This window comes from Caretta caretta, chromosome 9 (genome assembly GCF_965140235.1).
Source record: "Caretta caretta isolate rCarCar2 chromosome 9, rCarCar1.hap1, whole genome shotgun sequence".
In the NCBI taxonomy this organism is placed as follows: Eukaryota; Metazoa; Chordata; order Testudines; family Cheloniidae; genus Caretta; species Caretta caretta.
The window spans coordinates 64,868,266-64,882,148 of NC_134214.1; the positions used below are offsets into that span (position 1 = coordinate 64,868,266).

Below are 13,883 nucleotides of genomic sequence, written 5' to 3' on the forward strand. Positions count from 1 at the left end.
AGTGACTAGGACACAGCAGGAATTTCTGGGTTCCAATCCCAGCTCTGTCACTGTCTGACCTGGGGCAAAGCATTCTGCCATTATATGCCTCAGTTTCCCTCTCTGTAAAATAGGGGTAATGATAAGTACCTCGGACCGGGGGTGACTGATGTATAGAAGATGCGTTGCTGATCTATGAAGCAACACTGTCACATTCCTTGACTTGCACCTTCTCCAAAGCATTTTTGCAAACATCCCTCAGAGGGACTAAGACATGAAGGGTCTTGCCTGAAGCCCCACAGTGAAACAATGGCAGAGCCGGGTCTAAAATTCAGGCATTCTGACCCCCAATTCTGTGTCTAGTCATCTCCCCCTCTTCCTTTTGAGGCTTCTACTCTGCATCTCTCCTCAGAAGGGCAATCTCCTGTCCTGCATGCCAGTCACTGCTTCTTACGGATTCCCCAGGGGCAGACAAAGCAGCTCTCTAGGGACCATGGAAGAATGTCCAGTCAGAGCAGGGGTGGGCAAACTACGGGCCACAGGCTACATCTGGTCCATCAAACCATTTAATGCGGCCCTCAGCTCCAGCCGGAAGTGGGGTCGGGGGCTTGCCCCACTCCACGTGGCTCCCAGGAAGCAGCTGGCATGACCCCCCTCCGGTTTCTACGTAATAAGCGAAGGCATAGCCAGATGGCTCTGCACCCTGCCCCGTCCACAGGCACTGCCCCTGCAGCTCCCATTGGCCGTGGTTCCTGACCAAAGGGAGCTGCAGAGTGGTAACTGCAGACAGGGAAGCGCGCAGAGCCGCCTTGCCACGCCTCGGAGCCGGAGGGAGGACAAGCTTCCAGGAGCTGCTTGCACCCCTGAGCTCCCCCCTGCACTCCAATCCCCTGCCACAGCCCTAATCCCCCTCCTGCCCTCTGAACCCCTCGATCCCAGCCCAGAGCCCCCTCTTGTACCCCAAGCCCCTTATCCCCAGCCCCACCCTAGAGCCTACATCCCCATCCAGAGCCCTCACACTCTTCCTCTGTACTCCAACCCCCTTCCCCAGCTCTGACCTTTTCCCAACCTCCGAACCTCTTGGTCCCAGCCTGGAGCCCCCTCCTGCACCCCAAACCCCGCAACTCCAGCCCTCACCCACCCACCCCGCACCCCAACCTGGAGCCCCCCTGAACTCCCCATTTCTGGCCCCATCCCCGAGCCTGCACCCCCAGCCAGAGTCCTCACCCCTTCCCACACCCCTACCCCCAATTTTGTGAGCATTCATGGCCCGCCATACAATTTCCACAACCCGATGTGCCCCTCAGGCCCAAAAGTTTGCCCACCCTTGAGTCAGAGCTTTCTTCCCAGTGATCCTGGGAATTTCTTCCAAACGCACTCCCAGGAGTGGCAGCAGCTCCTCTGAGCCTTCGTGCCTGAGGACAGTGACTACAGCTGGACAGGCCAGTGCACTGGGAGAGGGGTGGCGTAAGAAGACCTTGGAGAACCCCTGGGCAGAGACACTCTGGTCATAAAAAGAAAAGGAGTACTTGTGGCACCTTAGAGACTAACCAATTTATTTGAGCATGAGCTTTCGTGAGCTACAGCTCACTTCATCAGATAAGGTGCCAAAAGTACTCCTTTTCTTTTTGCGAATACAGACTAACACGGCTGTTCCTCTGAAATCTGGTCATAAACACACAAAGTCCAGCACAGCGAGGACATGCATATGGTGTTCAGAAAGGTGCGACAGGTGAAGGCAGGTGTGGCAGGCGAGTGCAGGGCAAGCAAACAGTGTTCTAACCTGAATGCTAAATTCAGTGAGAACAACAGGGATCGGTGCAGGTCAGAGTGGTGAGGGTGGAAACAAGACTAATAAACTCAGTACAGGTCCAAGCGGGGAGGGTGTATTTGGATGCGCACGCAGGACTGTCACACTCAGGGCAGGTCCAAGCGGTGAGAGTGTATTTGGGTGTGCACTCAGGCCTGTCACACTCAGGGCAGGTCAGAATGGCTTCCTGTATTTTTGTTAGTGCTGCTCTTGGACTCCCCAACATCCTCAAAGGAACCTTCTAAAGAGTTTCACTGTCAGGCAGAATAAAATGCCCATGTTTGCTACTAACAACATGCAGGGTTGCAGTGCGTTGTCTCCTCCCCTGCTGCTCTCCCTTTGTGATCTCTCGCAGCCCCCCTGTTGCATCCTGTTGCAGATCCCCACCAGTCCCAGAAAGTCCAGCTGTCTTACCAGTCATCCGTGCACACCTCCGAGCTGCCTCAGCCCCACTCATCTCCCTCGGCACAGCCAGTTTCCTGTACCACCTCCCTACTCTGAATTCACGGCTCCATAATTCAAAAAAGATAATAGAAGCCAACTTAGATTGTATGTTCCTGGTTTCCCTTCTGCATAATTACTCACCGGCATATTTTGTGCCATCAGAGTGTATGCAATCCTTCCACTTAAAGCGCCATTAAAGACAAGAGGAGACATTCTGCTCTGTCTCCCCAGTGTAAATCTGGGACAAACCTACTGAACCCAGTGATTTTCCCCAGCCTCGCAAAGAGCAGAACTGGGCCCAGCTGCCTGCTCCAAGGAGTTTCCATCATAAGGGCCAATCTGTGCTCCAGATTGGCAGCATTACAGTGCTGTTACTGGGTCCCCCGACACAGCTGTGTCTGGAGTGTAGTTGGGGCCCTAACTGAAGCAGTTTAAAGAACAGGGTCTGCACAGAACTGACACCTTCTTACTTAGCCATTCTCAGCCCCTGGGCTGTAGGAGAGTTAGAGCTGCTGACAGAGCCACTATCATAAGTGTGTGCTGAGTGTTACTGCTGTTAACACTGCAGAACCTGCATAGCTAAGGCCTGCCTGTGCTGACAGGGAGTCCTGATTTCAGCCTTTGCTGGCCAGGCACCAGCGTGGTTGCAGTGGTACAAACCCCAAGCGTAGGCAGGGTAAAGTGCTGTCAGCTCCCATTTTCCCAAGTGCATCTTAACCCGGCTTCCAGCTCCACTGGTTCCAGCAGCTTTACCTGGCTACCCTAGGGGTTTGCACTGGGGAGGCTAGGCTGGTGGCCAGGTATCAATGGCTGGAACTGGGGCAAACCCCCAAGTGTAGACAAAGCTGGGGACAGAGAGAGCTGGAGTCTGTTCCTTCTTGTGCCTTGTTGATAGGATTGTGTCCTACATTCCAGTGACAAGGCCAGTCTGCGGCAGATGGGCAAACCCATTGTGTGTGTGTGTGTGTGGGGGGGAGTTTGCACACATCTCACCAAGGGCCTAATTTGAAGATAGTTGGGATTGCACAGGTGTAACAGAGTAAAGTCTTCCTGGCTCATGAGACACACTAGACCAGGGGTTCTCAAACTGGGGGTTGGGACCCCTTAGGGGGTTATGACATTATTACATTGGGGGGGTCATGAGCTGTCAGCCTCCACCCCAAACCCCACTTTGCCTCCAGCATTTATAATGATGTTAAATATATAAAAAGTGTTTTTAATCTATGGGGAGGGGGGGTCGCACTCAGAGGCTTGCTATGTGAAAGGGGTCACCAGTACAAAAGTTTGAGAATCACTGCACTAGACTACTATGCCTTTTGCACAGAGCCACTTGTTAGAGTGGAACCTTTGCTGAAGCCAGAAAGAAATGATTGCTTTTTGCACAGCCCTCCAGCCAGAGGCAGCCGCCTGCTTTTCCCCATGGCAGTCTATGGATGGGGATTGGCACAAAGGTGGCATTATGTTGTCGCTGTTAACAGCAGTGCTGTCATGAGGAGACCTCGTAACAGAGCCCCCGGCTTAAAGTCACCTTTGCCTGCCCACCCCCAGGACAGAGTTCTGTGGAGTGCTTCCTGGAAATGCAACAGAGAACCTCAGCCTGTGTTTCTAGCCCTTATGGCCAGGAAGAAAACTTTCCAGATGCAAATGGAACCAGTGCAGCAGTCTGCCTGAGTCTGCAGACACCCTGAAAGAATAACTCTCTGAGAGGTGAACTGAGAAGAACCTTTCTTCTCAAGGGGGCATTCAATTTAAAATCTGACACATGGTGCGAATTTCAGTGACAGCATAGTTCCACTGCTGATTGTCTTAACACCCAGCTAGTGCCTATCCCAGAAACCCAGACTACCTCCGAGACTCACTGCCTGCTGCCAGCTTGTTATGCAGCTGCCATGCAAAATTCTGCAGCACGCTGGACATTTACAATTTGAGGGCAGCATAAAACAAACAGAAGGTCATCTCAGATTAAATAACCAAGAGGACTCCCTAGTGATTGCATTATTCATGTCTAGGTGAATCCAACCCTCACTCAAGTACTATACACCAGGAACTGCCACCGAAACTCGAGTTGGCCGCACCAGAGTGCCACAGAATGGAAGCACCTGGCTGCAGAATGTAGCTCAAGCTTGCTGCCAACACAGGGCTTTACTCAAGAGTTGCTCCCTCTTCTGGATGAAACTGGCAAAGCAGGATTTCAGCCTGGAAGGGAATTCCATTCTGAATGTCAAGTTTAACATCTCTTGATTTCAGTCTCTCTTCTGCACAGCCAGCCGACTCTCCGGTCCAGCGACAGAGCCTTGTCTAGGGATTTTCCCCAATTCCACCCACCAGCAGAGTTACACCAGTACAAACCCCACACAGAGAGAGCTTGGCCTATCAGCTGCAGTTTGCGCCAGTGCAGCTCACCCGGCTGTCAGGCTGCTCCACATGTGCAAAGAGGAGGTTTGCTTACCTACACTAGACATTTGCTCTATTGCAGTTGCATCATGGCTGCTATTAATGGCAGCTCTTGGGACACAGCCTCAGTCTAGGCAAGGCCTAATATAACTGCAGGTCAGGGTTCAGCCTTGGGGTTTGGTGATCCTCTTCCCAAAAGCACCAAACTTCTCCAGCCAACAGGGGCGAGTCAAACCGCATCTACTTCTGCAGTGTAAGAAAAAGCTGAGGTAACATTCCAGCTCCTAAAGGATCAGTGAAGGGCACAACCCTCTGTCTGGCTTGGAAGTTCACCTTTAGCAACCCTGCTGTGTGCGCCATTCTTCCAAGCGCTCTCTCTGCTTTCCTGGATTTTGCAGCTAGCAGTAAATCTAAAGAAAGAGCTAAATAAATCTCTTCAATGAAAGAAAACTAATATCAATAATTTACCAGCTCCCTGTTCTCCCCCCTGGGAGAGACTTGCTTAGTAGGCAGGCTACCTGTTAAAGAGCCAAGTCAGTGCTCTTTCTGCATGAGAGCCCCCAAGCTGGCTGCTCTCCACCCCAGAAACTAACATTGGGGAGGAGTTTGGTCCCTGCTCATTCATGCAATGAGATGAGTGGGTCTGTGCTGAGGACCCTGGTGAAAGTGAGAAATAAGCACGATGATGATGAATAATCATGCTTTACCATTTCTGTAGCCTCTTTCATCCGAGGATCTGACAGCCCCTTACTGACACCTTTTTCATGATTGTCTGTAGGACAATAGTGTTCAGAGACCCCCAGCTGAGATCAGAACCCCATTGTATCAGTCATTTTGAACAGAACGGGACAGTCTCAGCCCTGAAGAACTTACAACCTAAATAGACAAGAGAGTGGGTAGAAAAAGAGTTACAACATACAAACAGAAGCTTGGGGAGTGAGGTACAGACATCAAATGACTTGTCCAAGGTCTGTGGCGGAGCCATATGTTGATCCCAAGTCACCTGTGTTCCAGCCCCATAGTTTAACCGCAAGATCATATTTCTTTCCAAAATAATCGCTGGCATAGTTGGGAGCAAGTCCATTGAAGGGCTGCTGGATCCTGTTGATGTCAGGACTAAATTTGGCCCACTAAATATTTCAGCCTTGGAACTCCTCATTGAGGTAGATTATTCTGGCCCTGGCCTCTATGGGACAATAATGCAGTGTAAGCAGACGGGGTTAGAAACAGCAGCTCAGAGCTCACCTACCTCGCCCCAGCAGCCTGGGCATTAATTCTGGGCCCCTGAGCACTGCCTGCAATCCTATTATAATATGGCTGCTTATGTCTTTAAGTCTTGTTCTATAGACACACAACAATGGGTGTCGTTCGCTACATGTCCTCACAATGTAAAGGCCATCCCAAGCGGATGCTGATCAGGCCTTTACACCATCTGCCGCTGTATCCCTGCATCGTGGAGGCATCGGTAGTGACCCAGAGTTAAGGGGTTGTTAACATTTTTTGTATTACAGTCCCTCTCTTTCACACTCCAGTGATTGCAGTGAGTCTCCATAAACATGGAAAACATAACATATATATATATATATATATAATATATATATAAAATGATGGGGTCTAAATTAGCTGTTACCACTCAAGAAAAAGATCTTGGAGTCATTGTGGATAGACCTCTGAAAACATCCACTCAATGTGCAGCAGCAGTCAAAAAAAGTGAACAGAATGCTGGGAATCATTAAGAGAGGGATAGATAATAAGATCAAAAATATCCAATTGCTTCTATATAAATCCATGGTGCACCCACATCTTGAATACTGCGTGGAGATGTGGTCACCCCATCTCAAAAAAGATATATTGGAATTGGAAAACATTCTGAAAAGGGCAACAAAAATTATTAGGAGTATGGACTTTTCACCTTGGAAAAGAGACGACTAAGGGGGAATATGATAGAGGTCTATAAAATCATGACTAGTGTGGGGAAAGTAAGAAAGAAATTGTTATTTGCTCCTTCTCATAACACACAAACTAGGGGCCACCAAATGAAATGAATAGGCACCAGGTTTAAAACAAACAAAAGGAAGTATTTTTTTCCACACAACACACAGTCAACCTGTGGAACTCCTTGCCAGAGGACGTTGTGAAGGCCAAGACTATAACAGGGTTCAAAGAAGAACTAGATAAATTAATGGTGGATAGGTCCATCAATGGCTATTAGCCAGGATGGGCAGCGTTGGTGTCCCTAGCCTCTGTTTGCCAGAAGCTGGGAATGGGCAACAGGGGATGGATCACTTCATGATTACCTGTTCTGTTCATTCCCTCTGGGGCACCTGGCATTGGCCACTGTTGGAAGACAGGATACTGGGCTAGATGGACCTTTGGTCTGACACAGTATGGCCGTTCTTATATTCTCCAGCCCTGGCCTGGTAACTCTTCCAAGGATAATGTCTCCAGGCAGGGACACTTTACTTTGGCTTCCTGGACGCTGCTGCCATGGCTCTCAAGCACCCCAAGCAGCAAACAGTGGGGGCGTCGGCATCTGCACCAAGGCAATGGTGCATCAGGGGCTCGCAGCGGGGCTGCTGCCTCAGTGCACTGGGGAGTCCTTCAAGCACTGATGTGGAGGCCCTGACCTCCCCCACCACAATCCTCTTCCCCATTTGCCCTCTGGTTACTCCTATTGCTCTGCTCACCCATCATACAGCAGCAGCATGGGGGAGGCGGGTGGCGAGGGGCTATGCAGGAGAAATATGGGGGGCAGGTGAGGATGTGGGGGAGCAGGGTTGTGTGTAGACAGCATGGGGAAGGCCTGGAGTGAGAGAAGCTGAGGGGAGAGGCGCAATGGTTTCAGCTCTTACATCACCTGCATACCATGCAATGCACTGGCCTCCTCCCTCCACCTCCACATTCAACCTTCCCCCGATCAGCTACTGCTAAAACCCAGCGCGCATCCTCCTCACACCCCTGATGACTGCTATTACAAACACGCCGTTCCTCCCATCAGCCACAACACCCTGAAACACACCCATCCACTGGAACCCTGCCACCATGCATGCAAGCCATTTCCTTCCACTACGCCCCCTCAACCTCCTGAGCAATTTGAGAAGAGCCATCCCCGGCTCTGCCGCCCGACCCGAGGTGCAGGCTGCACGCTGTGTGCGCGGAGGTGGGAACGTTGTGCGTAAAATAATTCAGAGGTTACCAGGGCTGGATAAGCACTTAGCAGTGATTTCCTGGCTTTTCTATGCTGGTATGTACACGTAACTGGTTCCTGCTCCAGATCTTTGGGGGAAGTACACTATGTGGAACGGATGAATAATTAATTAATATTAAACTGGAGTAATAGCAATCGGATGAAATTTAATAGTGAGAAGTGCAAGGCCATGCATTTCGGGATTAATAACAAGAATTTTTATAATAAACTGGGGACGCATCACTTGGAAGTAACAGAGGAGGAGAAGGACCTCGGAGTATTGGTTGATCACAGGATGACTATGAGCCACCAATGTGATATCGCCGTGAAAAAAGCTAATGCGGTCTTGGGATAAATCAGGCGAGGTATTTCCAGTAGAGATAAGGAGGTGTTAGTACTGTTATACAAGGCACTGGTGAGACCTCATCTGGAATATTGTGTGCAGTTCTGGTCTCCCATGTTTAAGAAAGATTAATTCAAACTGGAACAGGTACAGAGAAGGGCTACTAGGATGATTCGAGGAATGGAAAGTCTGTCTTATGAAAGGAGACTCAAAGAGCTTGATTTGTTTAGCCTAACCAAAAGAAGGCTGAGAGGAGATATGATTGCTCTCTATAAATATATCAGAGGGATAAATACCACAGAGGGAGAGGAATTATTTAAGATCAGTACCAATGTGGACACAAGAACAAATGGATATAAACTGGCCATCAGGAATTTTAGACTTGAAATTAGATGAAGGTTTCTAACCATCAGAGGAGTGAAGTTCTGGAACAGCCTTCCAAGGGAAGCAGTGGGGGCAAAAGACATATCTGGCTTCAAGACTAAGCTTGATAAGTTTATGGAAGGGATGATATGATGGGATAGCCTAATTTTGGCAATTAACTGATCTTCAACTATTCGCAGTAGATATGCCCAATGGCCTGTGATGGGATGTTAGATGGGGTGGGATCTGAGTTACTACAGAGAATTCTTTCCTGGGTGTCTGGCTGGTGAGTCTTGCTCACATGCTCAGGGTTTAGCTGATCGCCATATTTGGGGTCGGGAAGGAATTTTCCTCCAGGGCAGATTGGCAGAGGCCCTGGGGGTTTTTCGCCTTCCTCTGCAGCATGGGGCACAGGTCACTTGCTGGAGGATTCTCTGCACCTTGAAGTCTTTAAACCATGATTTGAGGACTTCAGTAGTTCAGACATAGGTTAGGGGTTTGTTACAGCAGTGGGTGGGTGAGATTCTGTAGCCTGCGTTGTGCAGGTCAGACTAGACGATCATAATGGTCCCTTCCGACCTTAAAGTCTATGATTATCATAGCTCAGTGGTTCTCAACCTATTTACCATTGTAGGCCGCATATGCAAAAGCTCTCTCTATTTATGTGGGCCACATCCACACAATATATATATATACACACACACTACCTGTATGGCCCTGAGGATGTCACAGCTGTGTGCTGATGGGTCCACAAGCGACCCGCAGGTTGAGAACCACTGTCTTAGCTACTCACACATCACTGCCTATAGGACAGATGCATGGAAAACACAGCCCTGGCCCAGCAAAGGCATGCGTGAGTGTGAACCCCTGGGCCCATGCACAATCCCATTGGCTACAGTGGGACTTCCTGCTATGGGATCTGCTAGCCTGACCCTTCTACCTGCACAATCCAGACTTACAAATGTGTGTGACGGTATTTGGTATTTCTAAATTCGATATATCCATGTGCTGGTACAGATAGTGTGTATATGTAGGACTATATATACACACACATCTCCACACAGTATACAGCTACACTGTATATAATCAAAACAAGCCATGTGTATATATACACTCCCTGTATAGACACTCCTGCAACACCATCTCTCACTGTCTGGTGTCTAACTGTGGCCAGTGACACTGAATTCACATGCCATTCCCTTCCCCTCTCATCTGCATCTCTCCAGGAGGAAGAGGTTGTCCGTGAGAGCCGCTTCTACTTCCGTGGCTACGGCCTAGGCCACTGCCTGCATGTGAAGGATGGCAGCACCGTGGAGGGTCCCAGCATCTACAGCCCCACTCCACCGACACCCTTCCTGAGGGAGGGAGAGGCAATCCTTAGGCGCTATGTCGACAGGGCCAAGCGGATCGACACTATCTCCCGAGCCGTCTTCCCCTTCACCTTCCTGGTGTTTAACATCTTCTACTGGGTGATCTACAAAGTGCTGCGGTCCGAGGACATCCACCAGGCACCCTAATGTGACATGGCGCCAGGCAGGGGAGCCGCTACGTCTTCCCAGTCTCATGTGCACACTGCTGTGTGGGCTAGAACCTTCCACCAACACCAGTCAGGACACTAGTAGCTTTGCCAGGACCTTGTTTCTCTCTGACCCAGAACTTCTAGTACCAGCTGAGAAACTTGGGCACACTCTGCATGGTGTTAGGGGGCACTATGCTGCCCGTAAGGACCTGGCCGTGCTCCATCCACCCATACCCTAGCATGGCGTTGGGGTTCGCTGTGCTGCTTGAGGCACTGGCCTTTATCATCTAGACATGCTCCATCTCCTAGCAAGGAGTTGGGGGAGTGCTGCACTGCAGCTGTCCATAACCAAGATAAGCTCATCGTCCAACTCCCCAGTATGGCTTTAGAGGGTGCTATGATGCTGGAGCTGCTGCCCTCCAAAACAGAGACATGTTCCATCCACCAATACATAATCAGCATGGTAACATGGGATGATGTACGGCTGGGAGTGTATCAGTCTAAAATGGGACACTCCATCTTTCCAGTACCCCCACCAGTACAGAGCTGGGGGTGCTAGGCTACTGTGTGGCACAACTTGGACAGGTGCCATCTCACAACACCCCAGCAAAGTGACAGAGGGTATTTGCTGCTGGAGGTGCTGTCCTCCTTAACCCAGATATAACCCACCTTGCTAATGCCCTACCTTGGCAATGCCCTGCTACTGGGGGTGCTGTCCTTTTCCATAATCCGCTTTGGAAATGTGGGCAACAGTCAATTCATGGTCAGACTGGATGAAAGTCACCATAATGGTGCTCCCAACACAGCCTCAGCATGGTGCTAGGATGCACTATGCTGCTAGAAGGGTTGTGTACCATCCTCCAGCTGCCAACAACCTAGCATGGTGATGGGGGGGGCTGTGCTGCCACTGTGATTATTGATGAGATCTTGAGCTCTTCTTAAACTGGCAAAGACCATCCAGCCATGCAAACCAGGCCAGGCAGCAGTGGACACCATAGGGTAATCAACTCTTCCTCTGATATTTACGTTCTTGGCCTTCTCATCTCCTCGCTCTTACCCTTGATTCTTTATGGCCACGGGGTAGAGGCGCTTGCTGGGGGGCACCCCTTTTGATGAGCATGTCAAGTGCAAGACACCCAGCCTTCGCTGAGACTCTGAGGAGACTGGTCAGAAGACTGGGGCATGAAAATGGCAGTAAGGCAGAGAGCACTGGAGCCAGGTCTGGTAAAGGAAAAGGCTTCAAGGGTCTGTCTAGGGGGCTATATTTATGTTCTTGAGTTACTCTGTGAAGAAACATTCCCAGTTCTCCTCATGATCCAGCCAGTCCACTCCCCTTCTCTTCTCTTGCCAAAGTGAACAGAGCCACCTGAGCTTGCATGTTAGGCAGAGCTCCCACGCAGATTTCAGGTGTAGGAGTGAAAGGAGAGGTTTTTAAAAGGTCAGAATAAATAAGGGCCCAATTCTGAGAGTGATGAGCACCCCTAAATCCCACTAGTTAAACTGGAACTTAATGGTGCTCAGAACCAAATAGGAGGTGCTTAGTAACTGGCAAGGTCGGACTCAAAGTTAATCTCCCTTAAAAGGTTTTGTTGGGCAGCAGGGTTCTCTTAGGTGCTGTTGGCCTTCTTGTCTGATAGCAGAGGGGAATGAGTCTGGGGATGGCTAGTGTCCCTGGATCAGCTCCTTTGATCTCGCCTGTGGAGTTGCCTCCAGCTGCAGTGAGAGCAAGATAAAGTCCTGCTGGGACAGGAAGGGGTGAATGTGTTTTCACCCATAACAGGGGCAGGAGGAGGAAGTATTGGCCCTCGCCAATCTCCTTCCATTCCCCACCTGTTTTCCCTTTCCAACACCACTAGGCTCTCTGAATCATTTTAAACTGGGTCAAATTCACCGCTGTTGTAATTCTATTGAAATCAGTGGAGTTGCTTCAAGGTTGTTTTGTCAAGTAACTTAGGCCTGAATCTTAAGGATTCGAATAATCTGGGGAAGAGCAGACCTGAAATATTTTAGAAAAATCCACTGCTCTGCCCCAAGAAATAAAAGCAATAGGCAACATTATTTAGGTCCTACAAAAAAAACCCAAAAAATATTTGTGCCATCATTCTCCCTCTCTGGCATTTTGGGTTCGCCTGTTCCCTCTGCTCACATGTAACTAACCCAGACAGTGCCCAAAGCAGGACTCACCTCCTCAGAGATGCTGGTGCTCATGCTGTACAGCCATGTCTGGGGCTTCCACTCCACACGCAAGGTGGGGCAAGGGAGGCAACTAGTGTTTGCCAGGTGGACAAGGACAGCCTTGTCAGGAGAAGTGGGATGGTCACTGGTCTAGAAGCCTGTTACAGGCAAGTGCAAGCCACAGCACAGTGAGCAGCGGGTGTCCCTTTAAATCTCTGCATGCCTGGGGCCAAGCGCCAGGCTGCAGAAAGGGGGAAAGGTCTTGGCGAATCTCACAGTGCCTCTTATTGTAGATCTGGTCCAGATGGGCAAACAGCACAAATCCGCCTTGTTGAGAAACTTTACAGACAATGCCCCAGAGACAGTAACGGAGCTGAACAAGGGAGCCTCTTTGACTGGAGCCAGGCCCCCAGTCAGCTGGTGCCAGACCACCACCTCAGCCCCAGCACATACAGACTCAAAGCCAAAAGACTGGAGAGCAGCTTTGCTGACCAGGAAAACAAGGGGCAGAGTGCAGGTCACAACAGCTCTATCTGCTGTAATAATACCCCAGAAAAAGGTCTAGTGCCCTCAGCTCCCTACTGCAGTCACATCATGTGCCCAGATACCACAGTGATGAGCAACCTTATACAAATCTAGAGACACAGAGAATTCTTAGTCTTTTCTCAGGCCATACCCCCACCGACATCAGTTGCCCAAATAACACTAGAGTAAGAACATCAGAATTTAACCCAACAAGGGTGCTCAGCACCTCACAAGATTGGGCTTGCATAGCGCTTTTTGTCATCCACAAATTTTACAAATATTCACTAATGAATTAAATCTCGCCCTGCCCCTTTGGGATCAGTGGGTAGGTGGATATTGCTGTTCCCATTTTAGGCATGGAAATGGAGGCAGAAAGGTGAAGTGACTTGTTCAAAGGAGTCAGTGTAACAGCCGGGTTTCCCCTAGGAGTGGCCAAACTATGGTAGAACCCTATTTGGCCACAAATCAATTAGACTGTGTTGTTCCACCCATGTTGATAGGGCCTAGTAACGTCCCCATAAGTCATACAGGCTTACTAGATATTTCTCTCCCTCTGTTTTGTTGTTGATTCTGAGTCCTGGTTGGTAGGTTTGGCCCAAACACAACTCAACAGGACTATTTAGACTTGCTTTTGGACAGATCAGGTCTTTGAGGCCACTGAAAGTGATCCTCCAGCTGGTATAAAGTCACTTCCTCTATACTGCAAAACTGCTAACTGTTCTCTCCTGGCACTGAGGAGCCTTGAGGCGCCAGAGGTGCATACATTGTATGGCATCTGGAGAAGTGTCAAGTTTTGAAATGAGGGATTTTTAAACAGCATTGATCTTCCTACACAAATAAAATGTATCTGGGGTTTTCATTAATATTGACAGTGTTATTTATAGAGGAAGGGATTTAGTTTAACACTGCAACAACACTTGTCAGTCTTGACCTGCTGCCACCTCCCACATGCCTCCTACTCCCGTCAAAGAGGAGACCATTCTTGCCTGTTCTTGCTTTCGCCATTGCTGGTCCCGTGTGAAGCAGAGGGTCACAATAGCATCTTCAACAGCACAAGGGCTATTTAGTCTCCTTTGTCATTCAAACCTGTGCATCCCTTGTTTGCTCTTTTTCACCAACAGATCTGAACTCTGCTGTTGCAGAG

At 49.6% G+C, this 13,883-nt stretch overlaps 1 protein-coding gene and 1 long non-coding RNA gene across 2 annotated transcripts in view; one reads left to right on the forward strand and one right to left on the reverse strand.

The window, feature by feature from the left end:
- The window catches only part of LOC125642261 (glycine receptor subunit alpha-4), a 40,194-nt gene extending 26,592 nt beyond the window's left edge, over positions 1-13,602 (forward strand). The window contains exon 9 of the mRNA XM_048863281.2: positions 9,747-13,602. Within this exon, the coding sequence (XP_048719238.1) occupies positions 9,747-10,037 (291 nt within the window). The 3' untranslated portion in view covers positions 10,038-13,602. The remainder of the gene's footprint in view (positions 1-9,746) is intronic.
- LOC125642265 (uncharacterized) overlaps positions 1-13,883 on the reverse strand; it is a 77,653-nt gene that overhangs the window by 42,719 nt on the left and 21,051 nt on the right. The window lies entirely within an intron of this gene.